This window comes from Dromiciops gliroides, chromosome 2 (assembly GCF_019393635.1).
Source record: "Dromiciops gliroides isolate mDroGli1 chromosome 2, mDroGli1.pri, whole genome shotgun sequence".
Taxonomy (NCBI): domain Eukaryota; kingdom Metazoa; phylum Chordata; class Mammalia; order Microbiotheria; family Microbiotheriidae; genus Dromiciops; species Dromiciops gliroides.
In genome coordinates, this window is record NC_057862.1 from 662,327,183 (window position 1) to 662,348,788 (window position 21,606).

Below are 21,606 nucleotides of genomic sequence, written 5' to 3' on the forward strand. Positions count from 1 at the left end.
TTCCAAATAATACTTTTTTTTACTAAATATACAATTACTTTTGTGAAAAATCAGAACATATTTAAATACAAGTTAAAACACAAGACAATCTTGGGGGCAGCTAGGTGGCACAGTGAAAAGAGCACCACCCCTGGAGTCAAGAGGACCTGAGTTCAAATTCGGTCTCAGACACTTAACACTTACCAGCTGTGTGACCCTGGGCAAGACACTTAACCCGAATTGCCTCACCAAAAAAAAAAATCCCACAACACAATCTTAAAGAAAACTTTAAAAAAAAAAAAAGAAAACTTTTACAAATGTTCCCCTCTTTTATTTGAATATGCTTATCAAAATAATACTTCTAGAATCAATTTACACTTGCCATGGCAATCAGTTTGCCAGAGAAATGCTTTATAGAGTTCGATCAAATAATCAGTTGAGAAGAAAAAATAACAAAAACAAACTCAGAATATGGGAGCACAGTACTCCCAGAATTAACATTGTATTATGAAATCAAAACCATCTTGCACTGTTTTAAAATAGAGATAAACAAATACAACAAAATACACATGGAAGAATGAAAGACAATGAAATTCACACTAGGGAAATCTAAATGAATATGAACTTAACAGAGTATTACAAAATATAAACTTGATCACATGACTATAAAAAGCTTTTACAAATATTCTCCCCTTTTTTAAGCTAAGTATAAAACACAATCTTAAAAGCATGAAAATCTCTATGAAAATAAACCCATACCATTAATTTCAAAATGTAGATGTAATAGCATAGATATCTTTATGTAACCTCTGAACTGACATTATTATTCTGAGTGAATTTAGAACACTTTTGATTCTGATATCTAAAATCCCCAATACTCATATTAATACCTTGCTGCTTACTTCTACATTTCTGCAAAATATGTCTTCTTGAAATATGATGATGATTGTCATTTTTATTCAGCTTAAGTTTGTCTTCTTTAACCCCTCTACATTGTCTGTAGGTCCTTTCACAATACAAATGCTGTATAAGATTACTAATTAAAGTAAAAAACAGATTAACAAAATTATGAACAAAATGAGCATATCTAGAATTTAAAGGGTTTTCTAAGGATAGTTTGGGAGAACCACAGCAGATCAAGTCAGAATCACAGCTTAGCTGGGGTAGGGTCAAAGCTGTTTGCTCTTGTAACAGAGTAGAAGCTGGAAATGCAGGTAGAGAAAGGTATGCATGGGCAAGATCAGGACCTGAGAAAGATCGCTTGACTTCCCAGGCAGGAGGATCAAAGGGCATGGCCATGGGAGGAGTAGGAATTGGCACCAGAGGAGGGGGAGGGGTTGGGGTCCCAAGAGGAGGGGGAAGGACCAAATCTCCCATCTAGTGCACAACGGAGGAATCAGGCTTGGTTTCAAACTCAGGCCTGGTTTCCCCCTCCCCCACTGCTTCTAGATGTGGTTGGGGCATTGCCTCCAGACATGCAAAAGAAGAGAAACTCTTAGCTTTACAATTTGAAAAAAATGCAGGATTCAGAGGTTTCTCTGAAAAGGCATGGTTGGGAGAGGGGGTGATATTTATATTCCCTTGTGTGAGTACCTTGCTTGCTCTTCTAACAAAAATAAAAATAAAAATAGAAAATCCACAAAAACAAAGCATTAACATGATCTTATTCCCCCATTTGTCTGGTTACACAGACTAAAATCAGAAACAGGGTACTTAGAGAGTTGAAAAAGTCCTTTTGAAATTTAAATAGAAAACAGCCAGTACTTAGCAGTACTTTTGAGTTTAAAGGGATAGGGTAGGGGAAATTTCTTGCCCTCAGATGCCTTCTCCTCATGGCAATGGTTTCCTACAGTAACTCTCCAGCAGGTGGCGTCATTCCAATCATTACAAGTTACATTGCTGAAGATCTTGGAAACAGTGTGACAACAGCCAGTGCAGATGCCTGCTTTGGTGGGTAACTGAAGGAAACAATAACAATGATTCACAATAGGTATGGAATTAAACAAACAGTTCAGACTGAAATTTAGACCTCTAAGTGCTGCAAGATATTTACCACTAAACAGCCCCATCTGGAGTTGGTTGAACAACCTGTGATTACTGTAAATATGTATAATATTGGAATTAATTGTTCTTTAAATGTTTGATAGAATTCACTTATATATAAATTCATCTGGCCCTGGAGACTTTTTTTCTTAAGGAGTTCATTGGTGACTCGTTCAATTTCTTTTTCTAAAATGGGTTTATGTAAGGATTTTATTTCTTCTTCTGTTAATCTCAGTAAATTATATATTTGCAAATATTCGTCCTTTTCATTTAGATTGTCGAATTTACTGGCATAGAGTTGAGCAAAATAATTTCTAATTATTTCTTTAATGTCCTCTTCATTGGTGGTGAATTCACCATTTTCACTGTTGATACTGGTAATTTGGTTTTCTTCTTTCTTTTTTTAATCAGATTAACAATAAATTTATCTATTTATTGGTTGTTTTATAAAACTAGCTCCTAGTTTTCTTTATTAATTATATAGTTTTATTACTTTCAATTTTATTATACTGTCCTTTGATTTTCAAAATTTCTAATTTAGTATTTATTTGGGAATTTTAATTTGTTCTTTTGCTAGCATTTTTAGTTTCATTGTTTCCTCTTTCTCTATTTTATTCATGTAGGCATTTAGAGATATGAAATTGCCCCCTGAGAACCATTTTGGTTTCTATGCTGTCTCATTATTGTCATGCTCTTTGATGAAATTATTGTTTCTGTGATTTGTTGTTTGTACCATTCATTCTTTAGAATGAAATTATTTGGTTTCAAGTAAATTTTTGGTCTATCTTTCCATGGCTCTTTATTACACATATTTTTTTTGTTATATCTTGAGCCAAAATGGATGAATTTGCTATTTCTACCTTTCTGCATTTTACTGTGGGGTTTTTGTGCCATTGTACTGCTGAGAAAAAAAGGTATATTCTTTTCTATCCCTGCTCACTTTTCTCTCTAGGTCTATGACATTTAATTTTTCTAAAATTCTATTCACCCCCTTAACTTCTTTTTTAGTTATTTTGTAGTTAAATTTGGGTAGCTAAATGGTGGAGTGGATAGAGTACTGGGCCTGAAGTCAGGGAGACTCACATTCCTGAGTTCAAATCTGGCCTCAGACACTTATTAGCTATGTGACCCTAGGCAAGTCAACTAACTCTCTTATCTCAGCTTCCTCTTCTGTGAAATGAACTGGAGAAGGAAATGGCAAATAGCTCCAAAATCTTTGCCAAGAAAATCTCAAATAGGGTCAAAAAGAGTTGGACATGACTGAAAATGACAGAATAATAGAAAAAGTGATTTTATGGTTAACCAAATGACCAGTTTTCTGTACCCTACAAATGACTGAATTTTACCTGGATGCATTTCATCTTTCCATATTCCATATGATGCCAGTGAAGCTTGGGAGGAAAGAGTATAAAAACTGCTTGATTTCCTAATCCTGGTGTGTCACACCTCCTGGTTGTCCCAGTGAGTGTGGTGCACCTTTCTTTTGAAAGAAATAAAATCAATGCTTTGGCTTCCTTTCTCCTCGAGTCTCTATTACAGGGGTCAGTGGGTGTACTTCCCATCCCACTCAGTTCTGATATTTATCGGCTAAAGGAATACTAGAGTAATGATCATGAAGCCAATAAAACCTGAATTTTAATCCCATTCTCACCTGAAATTTACTAACCTTGTTGTCTGTTTGAGCCCTTGCTTCTTCCACCATCTAATGGGGCTCAAAAGAATACCCTGTGTGTGTGTGTGTGTGTGTGTGTGAGAGAGAGAGAGAGAGACAGAGAGAGAGAGAGAGAGAGAGAGAGAGAGAGACAGAGAGAGAGAGAGAGAGAGAGAGAGAGAGCTGTTGCTGAACTACTTTGCTCACTTTTTCTGGTTAGCTCATGTCCCCTGTAACAATGAATAGCTAGACCTTAATCCCCTCCTAGTTGATTTCTCAGTTCCCTAGTCTAGCTCTAACAATTCCTGCTGCTGGAACTTGGGGAAAAAGAAAAAGATGACCATGAAGAATGCTTCCTGTTCCTCCTCCAGGTAACCAGTAGAGGGAACTATTGCTGTTCTCCTAGTCACACAATAGTCAGCTCCTTGCTCCCACAGCTGGAGTTTCCTGCAGCCTTTGATGGCCTGATGGAATCCCTGAGCCCAGGGTCAGAGAGCCCCCTGGTGCTGCATGACCTAAGAGTGAATCCTATTAGCAAAAGCTCAGAGGAACATTCACAGCATTTAGTTGCCATGGAGTTTTGGTATGCTGAGCAATCCTGGGAATAAAGGTGGCAATGGAAAAAACTTAGACATTGCTTTGTTGGTGAGAACATCTGTTATAAAAAGGAGGATTGCAGCAAGATTCCAATAAGTTCCATGCAATTCAAAAGCATTTATTGAATACCAAATGTATACTGGACAATAGGCTAGATATCCTGAGACTCCATTTTATTGGACCAACCAAACTGAACTAAACCTGCCATGTTCAGGCTAAATTGGCTAAAATAAGCTAAAGGATCCCCAGCCCTCCCTCTTCTATGTCCTCATTTCCTCTCCCAGTATAGGTAGGTAGAGATATGAATGCTATAGATGATAAAGATGGATGACATAAATATAGTTATCCATGATTATAAATATATGTGATTTACATGACTCAACATGGAATGATGGACAGAAAGTTGACCTGAGAGTCAAGAAGCCCAGGACCAAGTCCTGATTCTGACCATGCTGCTTGAGTTCCTGGCCAACTACTTCACCTCCGAGTGTTGCAGACGACTCCCTGGGACTGTAAACTGTGGAGAAGATGCCAAGTCACATGGGGAAACGGTTTCTTTGAGAAGTTATCCCATAAAATCACTTTTGGATAAATTGATACCCCTAATGATAGATCCCAGACAAATGGGTAGTGTGGTGGACAGAGGCCAGGGTCTGGGTTCATGAAGACCTGAGTCCAAATCCTGCCTCAGGCATTTACTAGTGGTGAAAACCTGACCATGTTTGTTCATCTCTCACTGTCTCAGATTCCTCATCCATAAAATGGCAATAATATGCCCCATCAGTGCTGCTAGCTAATAGCACCTACCTCTTAGTGCAGTTAGAAAGGTAAAATGACATTTTTTTTTGCCCTTTTCAAGCTTGATGGCATTCAATAACTGCTAACTATATAATAAGAGTAGTAGTAGTACATATTTTATTATTGTCTACCTCATCATCATTATTTTGCATCATCCATTATAATATGGAGACTTCTAGAGCCAGGACTATATCTGTTTTTCCATTTTTCTTCCCAGCATTTAACATTCTATTTTCTTAATAGATTAATAATTGATGTTTCAATTAATGGTGTCTAAATGCAGAAGGATAAATGTTTTAATTCTTCCTTTTTTTCTTTTTTCTGTCTATATTATCTTTCACAACATGACTAAATCTAGAAAACAAAATTTCTTTAAAAATGAATTGAAGTTGTTTTTAAATGTAAGTATAAAAAATAAAATATCAGAAAGCATAAGTGCTTTTTCATGTATTCATTGATTGTTGATTGATTAGAGAGAGAGGAGACTGGAGGCAAGTAGATCCAACTGGGGGCACTTACAATCCCCCAGGACAGAAGGGATTAACCAGAAATGAATGACTCCAGTCTCCTTGTGTCAGTCTCTGAGCTAGTCTCCCTCACCTTCATAGCCTCACATTGGGCATAGATTTGCCCAGCCCCACATGTCTAGAAATCGTCATAGCCAGGATATGGGATGGATCATAGTATGGGGCCTCAACTTTAGTGCATGCCTGGAATGGGAAAATGGGGTGAAGTAGATATAACCTTTTCAACAAGGATTCTCAAAACAACTATATTAATCTCATGTAGTGACTGACAAAACCCAATAACCCACGAATGAGGCTCTATTAGGTTCTTCCCAGGAGTCCAGGCCAAGCTCTGTCCAATATCAGCCAGACCCCCCTCTCTGCCTCCTTGAATTCACACCTTCTCCAGCAGGGGGCAGGAGAGGGGGCAGGTACATGAGCAGATGCAGTTGAGGCACCTCCAGAGCCTACAGGCTGTGAGCTCCTGCCATCTCTGCCCCCTCCCCAGGGCTGGGAGCTCTCTCCTGGTTATTGGGGATCTAGTCCCGGGGCACACAGAGAAGCCCCCCCTCATTCATCCACAACCAGCTCCAACCTTTCCCATGTCAGACACTAAACAGGAGCCTGCCTTTGCTCCTGAGGTCACACACTGAGGACAGAGAGGAGGGAGGCCCCTCCCCCAGGGTCAGGCTCAGCCAGGGTGACTCAGGGTGACTCACAGGGTCCTGAGAGGAGGCTCAGAGCAGACCTGGGGCTCTTTTGCATATGGAGCCCCAGGGGCCTGCAGGGAGCCCTGCTCAGGGTAGAAAAGCTTCCTCCCTCCTTGCTGCCCCCTCAGGGCTCTGAGTGCTCTCTCTGCAGGTGTCTGAAGGCCAGGATGGTCTCCCCATGGCAGCTCCTCTGGCTGCTGGTGCTCTGGGCTCAGGGTAAGACCCAGCAGGGCAGGGAAGGGGTGAGGAGAGCACAGGTTTTCAGGGATTAAAGACTTGATAACCCCTTGATGTAGTGGGTGAGGAAGCTTAGACACAACACAGGCAGGTGGCACTGAGGAGCATGGACAGGCAACATGGACACATTATATTGTGAGGTCTGTGGGAAAGGTGGTTTATGTCCCATGTTGACAGGAAATACAAGTACTTGTCAGTATTTTGGGATATCAGGGTCTCCACAGAACTGTCTTATTCCTACACTTTGACTTGTACATTCACACATTTCTGTCTTCCTCTAATTTTGTTGCTTTCCTAGATTCCCGAGGAGCCATTGTGCTGACCCAGTCTCCAGCCTCCTTGTCTGGGTCTCCAGGAGAGAGAGTCACCATCAGCTGCAAGGCCAGTCAGAGTTTAACAACTAGTAGTGGTACTAGCTGGTTAAATTGGTACCAGCAGAAACCAGGCCAAGCCCCCAGGCTCCTCATCTCCTATGCTAACAGCCTGGCATCTGGAGTCCCTGCCCGCTTCAGTGGCAGTGGGTCTGGGACAGATTTCACTCTCACCATCAGCAGTTTGGAGCCTGAGGATGCTGGAGATTATTACTGTGGGCAGAGTAAATACTGGCCCGCCACAGTGCTTCAGGCCTGAACAAAAACCTCCCCAGGCTGCTCAGGGGATTCAGCTCAGAGCAGCAGCTGCTTCCTCTCTGGTCCCCAGGCAGAGCAGCCCCTGCTCTCTGGGCAGACTCACATCTCCCAGGGCTTCCCCTTTCTGGCCCCATAGGTCCCCTCCTTTCTCACAAAGCCTTGTCTATCACATGCCATGTCTCCCAGCAGAAGAGGGCAGCACAGCCCCCTAAGAAGCATAGGGGAAAATACAAATCGGGGAAATGCTAATATTTCAAGTCCATTTGATAGCTTTGCTTCCACATAAAGTGTTTCTCTTGTTGGGAGCATAAGTTCATGTTGAGGGGCCTTTGCTCCAGTTCTTTGTAGCAATCATTTGTTTGTTTGTTTCCATGTTTGTTTCTGTGGTTCACTTGCATCTGACACTTCATGACCACATTTGGGTTTCCTTAGCAAATATCCTCGAGTGTTTTGCCCTTTCCTTATCCACCTGGTTTTACAGATGAGGAAACAGGCAAATAGTGGTAAGTGACATGACCCACTAATAAATGTACTAACGTCAGATTTGAACTCATGAGCATGTGTGTTTTTGAATCCAGGTCCAGAGACACTGGGTCCATCAGACAGCGCTGAGTGGGAGCAGGGAGTTCTGTAACTCCCCACTTGGAGAAGATAACCACCAAGTGCAAGGGCCAGTCTAGCTCCTGGTCAGACTTGGCTGAAGAATGGACCTGAAGGAAATCGTTTGCACAGGGCAGAGCTGAGGCAGAACGTCAAATTCCCCTTCCTGCAAAGTGCTTTGTGCTGTGATGTTTCATCCCATTATCTGAGGAGAGGGACCAGTGCATGTGTCACTGCTTCTCCTTGTCATGGATACTTGGAAATCTTTTGTTTTAAGGACATCTCTGATAGGAAAGAAAGCAGTAGTTGTTTTGGACCTGATTGGCATGAGACCTTGATTAGTTTTGCATTTTCACTTTTGGGAAGACCCAAGACTTGAGTACATCCTAAGTTTTAAGTGGCTTAACCTCGGATTCTGGGTGTGTGTGTGTGTGTGTGTGTGTGTGTGTGTGTGCGCGCGCACACACACGAGCGCGCATGTGAGTAAAGAACCAGGGACTTGAAGAAAGAGTCCAATGCTTCTACTGAGGAGCCTGGCTCTCATGGGACTGAACCTGAGGCCAGGGCTGAGAGTGAACCTTGTTCTACAGAGGGGTAAACAACAGCCTTGCTGGTATAGTCACTCTCATCATAGTAGCCAGCCAGTCGATCATCAGTCAGTTAATCAAAATTTATTAAGGACTCCTAGAGATCAGTCACTGTGCTCAGGGCTGGGGTTACAAAGAATAGTGAATGAGAATTTCTGCCCCCAGGAGTTCACAGCCTATTTCTTTTCTTTTTTCTGATAAAAGTATTTTTTTCCAGTTACATGTAAAGATAGTTCTTAACATTTGTTTATACAAGCTTTCCAATTTCAGATTTTTCTCCCTCCTCCCTCCCCTAGACAGCAGGTAATCTGAAATAGGTTTTATATATTATACATATATATATAACATTATATATATACATATATATAACATTAAACATGTTTCTGCATTAGTCATTTTATAAAAGAAATCTCAGAGCAATGAGGAAAAACCTCAAAATAGAAAAAACAACAGCACCAAAAACAAAAGAAATAGTATGGTTCATTCAGCATCTGTACTCCACAGTTCTTTTCCTTTTTTTCCCTGGATTTGGAGATCCTCTTCTATCATGAGTTCCCTGGAACTCTTCTATACCATTGCATTGGTGAGAAGAATATAGTCCATCACAGTAGATCAACACTCAATGTTGATGATACTGTGTCCAATGTTCTTCTGGTTCTGCTCATCTCACTCATCATCAGCCCACGCAAGACCCTCCAGGTTTCTCTGAACTCCTCCTGCTCATCATTTCTTACAGCACAATAGTATTCCATTGTATTCATATACCACAACTTGTCTAGCCATTCCCCAATTGATGGGCACCCCCTCAACTTCCAATTCCTTGCCACCACATAAAGAGCAGCTATCAATTTTTTGTACATGTGGGTCGTTTTCCCCTTTCCATGGTCTCTTTGGGGAAAAGACACTAGTAATGTAGTGTTTGATCAATCCAAAGACTCCAGCTTCTGGGATAGGAACTCAGTATTTGACAAAAACTGCTGGGGAAACTGAAAGATAGTATGGCAGAAATTAGGCACAGACCAGCATCTTACACCTTGTACTAAAATAAGGTCAAAATGGATACATGATTTAGACATAAGAGGTGATACCATAGGTAAATTAGGAGAGGAAGGAATAGTCTACATTTCAGATCTTTGGAAAGGAGAACAGTTTATGACCAAACAAAAGAGAGAGAATATTATGAAATGCAAAATGGATGATTTTGATTACACTAAATTAAAACGTTTCTGTGCAAACAGAAGCAATGTATCCAAAATTAGAAGGGAGGCAGAAGGCTGGGAAACGATTTTTATGGCCAGTACTTCTGATAAAGGCCTCCTTTCTAAAATATGTAGGGAACTAAATCAAATTTATAACAATACAAGTCATTCCCCAATTGAGAAATGGTCAAAGGATATGAACAGGCAGGTTTCTGATGAAGAAATCAAAGCTATCTATTCCCATATGAAAAAATGCTCTAAATCACTATTGATTAGAGAGATGCAAATTAAAACAACTCTGAGGTACCACCTGACACCTGTCAGATTGGCTAAAATGACAAAAAAGGAAAATAATAAATGTTGGAAAAGCTGTGGAAAAATTGGAACACTAATGCATTGTTGGTGGAGCTGTGAACTGATCCAACCATTCTGGAGAGCAATCTGGAATTATGCCCAAAGGATTATAAAGCTTGTGCATACCCTTTGACCCAGCAATGGCACTTTTGTGTCTTTTCCCCAAAGAGTTTACAGCCTATTTCAAGAGCAAAGAGGCAAACATCTATGTTAAGACAAACTATATTCAGGGGAAATTGGACATAATCAGCAGAGGGCTTAGAAAAGGCTTCTTGTAGATGGTGAGGTTTTAGCTGAGCCTTGGAAGAAGCCAAGGCCGCCAAGAGGTATAGATGAGGAGAGAGATTGTTTTGTGCAATGTGGGAGAGCCAGAGACAGTGCCCAGAATTGGGAAAGAGGAAGAAAGGCAAGAAAGCCAGTGTTTGAATATTGTAAACCACATGGCCTTAGTACAGTCAGTGTGGAGAGAGAATGCTAGGGAGGGAGAGAGACTGGATTTTGTAGAGTTTGAGTCACACATAGAGGATTTACTCTTTGATACTGGAGGTGTTGTGGAGCTATTGAAGTTTATAGAATTGGAAGGGTGCCCCTTGGGGCAGCTAGGTGGCACAATAGATAGAGCACCAGCCCAGGAGTCAGGAGGACCTGAGTTCAAATCCAGCCTCAGACACTTGACACTTACTAGCTTTGTGACCCTGGGCAAGTCACTTAACCCCAATTGCCTCAAAAACAACAACAACAACAACAACAATAACAATGAAAGGGTGCCCTGGTCAGATTGCAATATTAGAAAAATCACTTTGATAATTGAGCGGACAATGAACTAGAAGGAGGGGAGACTAGTTGCAATAAGAAATACATGGTTACCAGTAAGAGGTTTCACATAACAACTCTCTCTGTAGCTGATACAATCGTTCACTAATTTTATACATTATAAGAAAATTTAGAAACATAATACCTTAAAACAATATTAGGAATACACACACACACACATATATATATGTATATACACATACATACATATTTCCTTCAGAATTTACTCCATTTCTCCAAATAGTCAGGGCTTCTGCCCATACCTTAGAAACTTATCAGATAAGGAGTCTAGTTAAGGTGTATCTCCTGTTTTCCCCAGCAGGTTTCCCAGGTTTTTGTGGGCCTGTAAGTCTTAATGTAGATAGGGTATGGACTGTTTTACCAGAATTAAGTAATTCAAAGCAAAAGGTTGTTCTTAAGCAGTGTGGTTCAATGGTTAGAGACTTTAAATAACCCTCTCTTTCTTTGAAACTTTTACACATTACAAATAATTCCAGATTTTAAACTATTCCACTACAAAAGATTTTGAGAGATCAAAATCTTAAGCACTAGATGCTTATTGATGGTTCTCCTCCCTCCCATAGAAGAAACTGACATGTAGAAAGGGGGGAGGGGGACTTTAGGACACATAGTGCAAAGATCAATCATTAAAGATTACTTCTCTATAATAATCGACTGTATAAATTCTGAGTAAGTTCATTCCTTATCTAGGAATTTCACAAGCTCTTTTTTGACAAATTTACAAATTAAGGGGACTCTAAATGATCTTTTTCTGTGGTTTTCTTCTTCTTTTCATACAATAATTTACCAGTTTTCCCCTTTATCTCCAAAATCAATCAACATAGTCTATAACAAAAATGGGTAGGAATCTCATATGATGTACAGGTTTTTTTTTTCCTATTTAACACACACACACCAATTAAAAAGTTACCTAACTTATAATTTGCAAGATTCCATAACCAACTAAACTCCCACTCAACTACTTTTAGGCTCACACAAACCTTTTCTCTTTTTTTAAGCCCCTTTTTTTCTTTTCTCTCTAAAGTTTCCAACTGTTTACTCTCATATTCTTGTTCACACTATCAATGCAAACAGGACACAACTTTCTTAACTCTTAATCGCAGTACTTCAGACCATGTTGGTCAGCAAACAGCTTCCTAACCCATCCATTCCTCCTTCTTGCTTAAAACAAAATCAAACATCCTCATACTTTTTCAACATACTTCAATCATCTGAAACTAGCAAAATGGCAGTTTGGCCAACATTTCAGTAAAAACCCCATTTTTTTTTCAAAATTAGACCCAGGGGATTCTCTTCATTAATCTGCCTATTACAAAATTCAGGTGTTCCCTAGTGTGAGGAAAAAGTGGGCCCCCTTCTCATTATAATTGAAACTGTCTGGGGACTTAAGTGTCTGAGAGGGAAGAATAGAAAGAGGTGCTTGAGAAGTTGATGTCCACAGGTTGGGGTTAATTTCTCAGAAAATGCTCCCACTCTAAGAACTAAACAATAGGGGGCCGGGGGGGGGGGGATAGGGTGCTGCCTTGATGGACTAGCCAGCGCCTACATATAAGACTGTAACCCTGGGGGCCAGATCACCATTATAAAAACAGCCCTTCCAGCCTGCACGTTGTTGCTCTGCCCGCTAGGGGCTGAGCCCATTCTCAAGAGAATATGAATAAAGTGGTTTTTTTTTTCATTTTTAACATCCCAGTGCTATGTCTCAGAAAATTTTTAAATATGTTTTTCACACCTAGGAACTTTTTGATTACTTACTGAACAGTTTTAGAAATGAAGGAATCAAATGCACCCTTCTCAGTGTCTTGCAGCTATTAACCTTGTAGTATTAGAAGGGTAAAATCAAAGCATTGTGGTAAAATATGAAAGTTTTTAACAGTCGGTTAGGATAACTGAAAGACGCCAGTTTTTCAAGGACCACCCTTTTGGGGAGGAGATGAACAGTCCGCCTGCTGTGCATGTCAGACTGCCTGCCGGGTTTTTTGACTTCCGGGGTGGAGAGAACGAGAGTGGCCTTTTTTGCCTGCTTGGCGGGACTCCTGGCGGCGCGGCACAGACGGTCTCCTGCACTCCAAAGGTGGCTTTTTTCGGTTTGGTGAGTTTTTATAAGGAATATAGACTAAGCCTAGATTTAAGACGATTTGTACTGTATTTCTATTTTCCTATCCTTCTAATCAACAACACCTTATATACAATAAAGGCTCTATCTAGAAAACCAGAAGCTTCTTCCATTTACTAGTCTGGGAGATAAATTAAGGGAAGGGTTAAGTAGGGGAGATTTATGATCTAATATCCAATTTTAAATCTCACAGTTTGGCGACCCCGAAGGGACCTTAAGGACCCTCCCACCCTCCCTAGTTTGGCCATAAGCCGGCTAATTCGGTGGATTTTCCAAATACCCCCCCCCACGGACTTTCCCTTTGTCTAATCTCCCTTAAAGACTTTAAGCCTCTAAAAGTCTTGCTTTAAACAGAAAAGCCAGCCCAGTTTAAAGGGCAAGATGCTCGAATATTCTACTATCCCTTTGATTTTTCTCATCGGAATGTATTGGGACAGCATAACATCCCGACTTAGAGGAATAGTTTACTCAATGGTCCTTCATAACATTATTGGTTTTTTCCTCATTCAGGCAGCAAAAAGTTTTTTGTATAATAGTATACGTGAGAATCTTTGGGAAAATACGTTTAATATAAGTAGAAATTTTATGCCTGCAATTGAAATACCTTTTAATACCACATCCATAGTTCATACGACTAAGGATTTTATTTTTTTTTGTTTTTTTTTGTTTTTGTTATTATCATTGTTTTTGTTATTATCATTGTTATGATATGGGGGAAACTCTCACATATGGAGAGAGACCTCAAAATGGCTGTTTCTACTAGAGATGATCCAAGTTCAGAATCAGATCAGCAGAAACTACTCCCTCTGCAGGAAGCTATAGAACATAGTAAGAAGGGAGTGCCAATTCAAGTCAGAAAATATAGCCCCTTTAGACCAAGTGACTTGAGCGCATGGAAATCAATCATCCCTAGTTTTGAGAAAAATCCAAACACTGTAATTTCACAGTTAAGGACTATATTTAATGCATATCAACCCAGTTGGGCTGATGTTACTTGCCTTTTGGAAACTTTACTGTCCCCAACTGAGATTACAGATATTATCTCAGCAGGAAATGCCCTTGTTGTGAAAGGTAAGGCCGATGTGGAATGGCCTCTAAAGGATCCAGAGTGGAATTATAATGATGATAGGGATTTCCAAAGATTAAAAGATGCTAGAGAAACACTTCTGAAGGGAATGGAATCTTGCTCTAGAAAACCGGAAAACTGGCAGAAATTTTTAAGCCTACCTCAGGAGGCTAATGAAAGACCAAACAGATTTTATGATAGACTTTGTGAGGCCGCTAGACAGTACACCAGATTGGATCCAGTAGATTTAAGAGATTCCTGTATCATTCTCAACACATTTGTTTATAATTCACTGCCAGAAATACGCAGATACTTTCTGAAACAATGTCCAGACTGGAGAAATCTCTCAGTAGATAGAATTAAGGAACTTGCAAATTATGTCTTTGACTCACGTGAGGAAGATCCAGATCACCCTAAACAGAGCATTCTGGCACCAGCGATTCCTAGTCAGCCATGTGGACACCGGAACAAGGACACTAAGGTGTGTTGTTACTGTCGTAAGGAGGGGCATGAATTGAGAGAATGTAGGACTTGGAGAAGAAATTCTAATTCTAATTACAGGCGAAATCAAAATAGAAATAGATCTTTTTGGAGGAATACAGAAAGGCAGTACCAGAATAATGGTAACCAAGACCCCCCTCAGAAGAGGACACAGGAATGATGGTGTCTTGGGGAGGAATGGAACATAGATAATGAAAGCCATATATTCCCAGATCCGGATTTTTTGAATGCACTTGTGCCAGTCCATTCACCTCCCCAGAGTAATGAACCACATGTCACCTTAAAAGTGGGGGAGACTTATTATGATTGTCTGCTAGACACAGGAGCCTCTAAATCAGTATTAGTAAGCAAACCAGATGCTGGGTGTAGACCTGTAGGATTTTTGAATGTAGTGGGAGTCTCAGGAAAGAGCCAGAGAGTGGCAAAATTGAATCCTCGCATGGTATCTATGGGGCCCTTAACAGTAGAACATTCATTTTTACTCATGCCTGATGCCCCTGTAAATTTATTAGGTCGTGATCTCCTTTGCAAGCTTAGAGCAACCATATCTTGTGCTCCAGATGGGGCTGTCTCCTTACAATTGCCAGAGGATACTGTTCATTTATTACCAATTTTACTTACAGAAGCTCAAGGAACAGCAGGGGAGGTATCCAAAATCCCCTCTGACATTCCTGAGTCTTTATGGGCCTCATCCCCTAATGAGGTGGGGCTCCTTAAGTCTGCCATGCCTGTTACCTTTAAAGTTAAGGGCGGACCACCCCCCTCCATTCCACAGTATCCATTGTCTAGGGAAGCAATAGAAGGGATCACCCCTATAATTGAGGCTTTGAAAAGCCAGGGTATTATTATTCCATGTCATCACTCTCCATGCAATACTCCCATTTTGCCAGTTAAAAAACCCAAGCCTGGGCCAGATGGTAAACCTGTTTATCGTTTTGTGCAAGATCTTAGAGCGATTAATAATTATGTTATTCCTAGACATTCCATAGTTCCAAACCCGGCTACGATAATTTCATCGATTCCCTATGAATCTACATGTTTCACAGTGGTAGACCTTTGCTCTGCCTTTTTCTCCATACCAGTACATGAGGACTTCCAATATTTATTTGCTTTTACCTGGAAAAATAGACAGTGGACCTGGACTAGACTCCCACAGGGATTTGTAGACAGTCCCACATTATTTTCCCAAATTTTACAGCAGGATCTGGCCTCTATTACCTTTAAGGGCTCCATACTAGTACAATATGTTGATGACTTACTTTTGGCCTCTCCTAATGCTGAAATTTGTCAGGAAGATAGCCGTCACTTACTGCTGGAGCTGCACAAGAGAGGACACAAGGTTTCCAAGACAAAGGTACAATGGTGTTTGCCCCAGGTAGAATATTTAGGATTTATTTTGGCTGCTGGAACTCGCTCTGTCTCTTCTAAGCGAGTCCAGGCCATTCAACAACTCTCTGCCCCCACTACTAAGAGGCAGTTGAGAGCCATTCTGGGAGCAGCTGGGTACTGTAGACAATGGATACCCTCTTTTGGTGAAATTACTAAACCTCTCATAGCTCTTACAAAAAGTTCTGTTCCAGACATTTTACAGTTGGATCCCCAGCATCTCTCAGCCATAAAAGAATTAAAACGGGCCTTGTTATCAGCACCTGCCCTAGGACTACCAGATTATAGTAAGCCTTTCACTCTCTTTGTGCATGAACAAATGGGGGTGGCTTCTGGAGTTCTGACTCAGTCACTGGGGCCTAACCAATGCCCTATAGCCTACTATTCAATTCAGCTGGACCCTGTAGCGGCTGGAGCGCCACCTTGCCTTAGAGCAGTGGCGGCCACAGCCCTTTTGGTAGAAAAAGCCTCTGATTTGGTCCTAGGTAACCCTCTAACTGTGCAATGCCCTCACGAAGTGGAGGCTCTCTTACTACGTCACAGGACACAAGCCTTTTCAGATCAAAGGCTGGCTAAGTATGAAATAACCCTGTTAGGTAATGAGAATATCACTTTAAAACGCTGCACAGTTCTTAATCCAGCAACACTACTCCCTAACTTACCATTCTCTGGGGAACCGTTGCATGACTGTGCTTCTTTAGTTGATATGGCTGAAAAACCCCGTGATGATCTTTTTGATACACCTTTAGAAAATCCTGATCTTGTCCTCTATACAGATGGTTCTTCATTTATGAGAGAGGGAACCCGTTTTACTGGAGCTGCTGTAGTTTCTGATTATGACACCCTCTGGGCAGCTTCTCTGCCTTGCCATTTTAGTGCACAGGCTGCTGAACTTGTGGCTCTTACACAGGCCTGTAATATAGCCAAAGATAAGAGTGCCACCATTTTTACTGACTCGAAATATGGCTTTGGCATATGTCACTTTATTGGTATGATTTCGCGTCAACGAGGCTTCCTAACATCCTCAGGCAAGGCTATTGCCAATGGGGACCTTATCAAGGACCTCTTAGATGCCCTGAAACTGCCTTCTTCCCTAGCCGTTGTACATTGCCCTGCCCACACAGGGAATAGTGATCCTGTTTCAAAGGGAAATGCACGAGCCGATTCTGCAGCCAAGCTTGCTGCATTAGAAGCTCCTGAACATATATTTAACCTTTCACTTTCTGAGGATATTCCTTCCAACCTAACCTATGACGATTCTGAAGTAAAAAAGTGGAAAAAGAAATTTAAGGCGAAACAGATCAATGACATCTGGTTGTCTCCGGAAGGTAAGCCATTTCTTCCCCGGAAATTCTACCACCAGGTATGCCTCTCTATTCACAGAAAAGGCCATTTTGGTACACAAGGCATCGTAGACTCTATTAAGAGAACCTGGATAGCACCAGGTGTGACTAATACAGCATCTTGAATCTGCTTGGGCTGTTCCACATGTCAGTCTTATAATCAGTATGCTTTTAAAACCAAAGCTTATGGAGGGCGTCCCCTAGCATATACACCTTTTGAGCACTTACAAATTGATTATATTACTATGCCAAAAGCAGGACATTATAAATTTTGCCTTGTTATAGTTGATCAGCTCACTCGGTGGGTGGAGGCCTTTCCCAGCCCCCAAGCCACAGCTGCTTTTGTTGCCAAAATTCTTCTTAAAGAGATAGTACCTCGTTTTGGACCACCAGCCCGCATTGATTCTGACAAAGGCACACATTTCACTGATTCAATTTTATCCCAAATCTACCCTTTCTTGGGAGTGACTCCAAAATTCCACACACCCTACCATCCACAAAGTTCAGGCCAAGTCGAATGTATGAATAAAGAGCTTAAGAGTATGATTGGCAAATTATGTACTGAAACCCATTTGAAATGGCCTGATGTTCTACCATTGGCATTATTCTATCTACGAAGTAGACCAAGGGGAGAACTTCATATATCTCCTTATGAAATGCTTTTTGGTCACCCTCCCATCCAAGCTAAAACTTTTTCCCCAGTTTATACATCACTGGTGGGAGGTGATACTTCTGTTGCCTCCTATATACAGGAATTACAGACCAGGCTACATGAACTCCATGAGGCAGGAGCTGTGGTCCAGGCAGGACCATTAGACTTTTCATTGCATAACTTCAACCCAGGAGATAAAATATATGTAAAGAATTTTCAGACAACCAGTGGAACCCAACCTGCCTGGGAAGGACCTTTTCAGGTATTATTGACAACTCCTACTGCCATTAAAATTGGTGAAAAAGACTCATGGATTCATTGCTCTCATGTAAAGCCTGCACCATTCATAGGTGAAGAGATTTCAGATAGACCTGAGGTAGACGCTAAAAAGCTAAAAACCCTAACGATAGCAACTGTTAAAGAGCAAAGAGAGTTCAGAGGAAACAGGCAGTTCCCATTTGATAATCCCACTGATCAATTAAATGCTTTGGGACTCAGTCTTCCTAAAGTATCAGGAGACAGAAATTGCCTTTTTAGGGCTTTAGCAGACCAGCTAGAAGGTCACTGTAGAAATCATCTCAGACACAGACAAGAAGCTGCTTCTTATATGATTAACCATAGACAAGAGTTTGAGTCTTTTAGAGTAAATGACTCCCCTTTTGAAGAATATGTTGACGAACTAAAGAAATTTGGAAAGTGGGGAGGAAATGATACAATTGTAGCATTTGCTAAGCAGCATCAGCTGAATGTGGTGGTTCATCAATTAAATCAGCCTCTATTGAAAATCAGTGGCACAGACAAAACTGATGCTAGAGAACTCCACATTTTCTACCATAAAGAACATTATGACAGCATTAGAAAGATCAATGACAATTCAGAAACCCCTGCCACTTTGGCATGCAGAGAATTGGGGAACCAGTTAAAACAATGTGGCATAACCCAAACTCTAGCAGCTTAAATACCTTAAAATTTAACAAGCATTTCCTTCTACAGGCAAAGCACTGAAGCACATGGCCTAGTTTTCTGGCCCACCTCAATTTCTCCCACCCTTTCCCTACCCTATACCTATTTCTTTTTAATCCTTTTTGTTTTTTGTTTTGTTTTGACTTTTGAAAGGCACTGAAAAGCCCTGGAATTCACCACACCTTTAAGTTCTTTAAGAGCACAAAAGGGTGCTTAGTGAATCTTTTGCTTTTGATTTTTGGTTTTTGGTTTTGCTTTGTTTTTTTTTTTTACTTTTGTTTCTTTTTCTTTAAAAACCCGATTTTGTAAACTAAGTGACTTTTCAAAGGCATTTTAAGTATATGCTATTGAATATTGAATCTTGCTAATTGAAGTCTTATTTTTTTTTTGATGAATTAATCACCACTTTAAGTATCTGCTACTGTTATACTAGAGAATTCATGTATAAGATGATGTGGTTTACTTACTAAAAGAAGATTATGTAATAATGTTTAATATAATCGGCTATTTACATTCGTTTATTATTTATATGTCATTATACTCTGGGTATGGTTTGGAATTATTGTATATATCACTAATATGTTCTCAGTTACGCAGCATAACACACATTTTTACCATCATACTGTCTTTGGTGAAATTAATGAGATTTCAGAAGTATGGAAACTTATCATTTCAGAGACTAACTTGCTGTGAACTCTGATGCAGGCCCTGGAAAGAATATATGTGCAACAAAAGGAGAGACAGGTATACGTAAGTCCATGGTTTGCTTATGATGGTGACTATGTAGAGCACAATTACTAGGCACAGTCCAGTATTCATCCTCTCTCCCTCCTAATTTAACCTAATTTAACTGAACTTATTTATCTTTTTATCTCACTCAGTTGAACTCACCTGTGGCCTAGCACAATCACTGGCTGTCTCAGAACCATGAGATATGGTATGATAACCTTTCCATAACTTTTTCAGGTGTCATGAACACATACTAAATTTGGCTTTCATCCAGACACATGGTGGTAAAAAGTGTTACACATTGCATAACTACCTCAACCCTCTATTACAAGTCTAACCATATAAAGGAGGAAATGTAATGGAATTTATTAATTTGATCATTGACAATGCTATGCTAAGGTTTAGTAAAAAAAAAAATACAGCAATTCAAACAGTTAAATAAGATAATCCAGCTTTCCAGACCAGAGTCCAGAGACCAGAATCCAGTTTCCTCCTGATGACATCTTACCACTTCAAGAAGACAAGAGAAATCAGAGACTCTATATGAACTGTTTTGTTTTATTAGCTTTTACTATCTCCTTTCTGTTATAATATACATCATCTGTAACATGTACCCTCTGCAGAGGCTCTCCCTTTGCAAGAGTAATGTCAAAGCGTCGGTTCATGAAAAAAAAAAAAATCGCCCCTCTGGACAAAACTTTCCTCTCTTCCTTTTCTATATTGTTGTTCACATTTTATTAGTTAGCAATAGTTATTATATGCTTTTTACTGTTCCATCAAGGAAACATTATGTTTCTTGAGGAAGCAAAGGGGGGAAATGTAGTAAAAAAATATGAAAGTTTTTTTAACAGTCGGTTAGGATAATTGAAAGACGCCAGTTTTTCTTTAAGGACCACCTTTTCTGGGAGGAGACCAATGGCATGAGCTACGCACGCCAGTGCGCCTGCTGCGCATGTCAGACTGCCTGCTGTGCACTCGACTTCCGGGGTGCGAGCTGAAAAGGCAAGGAGAGAACGGAAGTGAGGCTTTTTTTTTTTTTTTTGCTCCGCTGGTCTCCTGGCTGCGCTATATAGACAGACTCGGACTGGAGTTTGACTTGGCCTGGCTCTCGGTTAACAGCAGGCGCTTGACTCGGTCTCTCTCCCCAAAAGTGGCCTTCGGTTTTGGTGAGTTTTATACAGAATATAGACTAAGCCTAGATTTAAGACGATTTGTATTCTATTTCTATTTTCCTATCCTTCTAATCAACATCACCTTGTGACTACCATATAATAAAGGCTCTATCTAGAAAACCAGAAGCTTCTTCCATTTACTAGTCTGGGAGATAAATTAAGGGAAAAGTTAAGTAGGGGAGATTTATGATCTAATATCCAATTTTAATCTCACAATGGGTTCTTGAAAACATTCCTCTTTCAAAGAATTTCTCACCCACACAAGCCAATTAAAATTTAAGTAAAAGTGTTTTATTATTTGGCACACAGAGGCATGGTTGGGAGAAGCCTAGACTTCAATTCCTGGGGAGGTACAGGTTTATGGTATGTTCCTTAATCAGACAGTCATGGAGGTATGGCTTGGTGAAGCCTGACTTCAACTCCCCGAACAAAAGAGAAGATGACAATATTATAGAGTCAAGAAGAGAGTGGAGGGAGAGACCTAAGTCTGAAAAGTTACAGCAATTTGAAAATGATGATGTTAGCTATTCGGTGTAAAGGGCTAAATTCTAGCTATGCTACCTAAAATGTAAGGTGGTTGCCAATAAATTATAAGCTTTAGCAAGAGCATTTAAGTGTTTAAGTATTTATTAAAGAGCATTAGGATCGGGGCAGCTATGTGGCACAGTGGATTCAGGAGTACTTGAGTTCAAATCTGGCCTCAGACACTTGACACTTACTAGCTGTGTGACCCTGGGCAAGTCACTTACCCCCATGGCCCCACAAAAAAAAAGCATTAGTATCAGAGAGAAAGGTAGAAATCTAACTATGTCTAAGAGACCCCATCATCCTACCCACCATGGCAAGATCAGGAACCAAAAGAAAAAGAACCTCTCCACCAGCATCCGCTTCCTACTTTGTGTCCTCCTCCCAGAAATGAGAGGATCCTCGAGTTGATTGGCTGGTAGCCTTCAT

At 40.4% G+C, this 21,606-nt stretch overlaps 1 gene segment (V, D, J or C); it reads left to right on the forward strand.

The window, feature by feature from the left end:
- Nucleotides 1–6,375: 6,375 nt before the first annotated feature.
- On the forward strand, nt 6,376–7,151 carry LOC122739568. The segment is given in 2 exon segments: nt 6,376–6,500; nt 6,820–7,151. Coding segments are annotated over 2 exon segments (381 nt in total).
- Nucleotides 7,152–21,606: the final 14,455 nt, after the last annotated feature.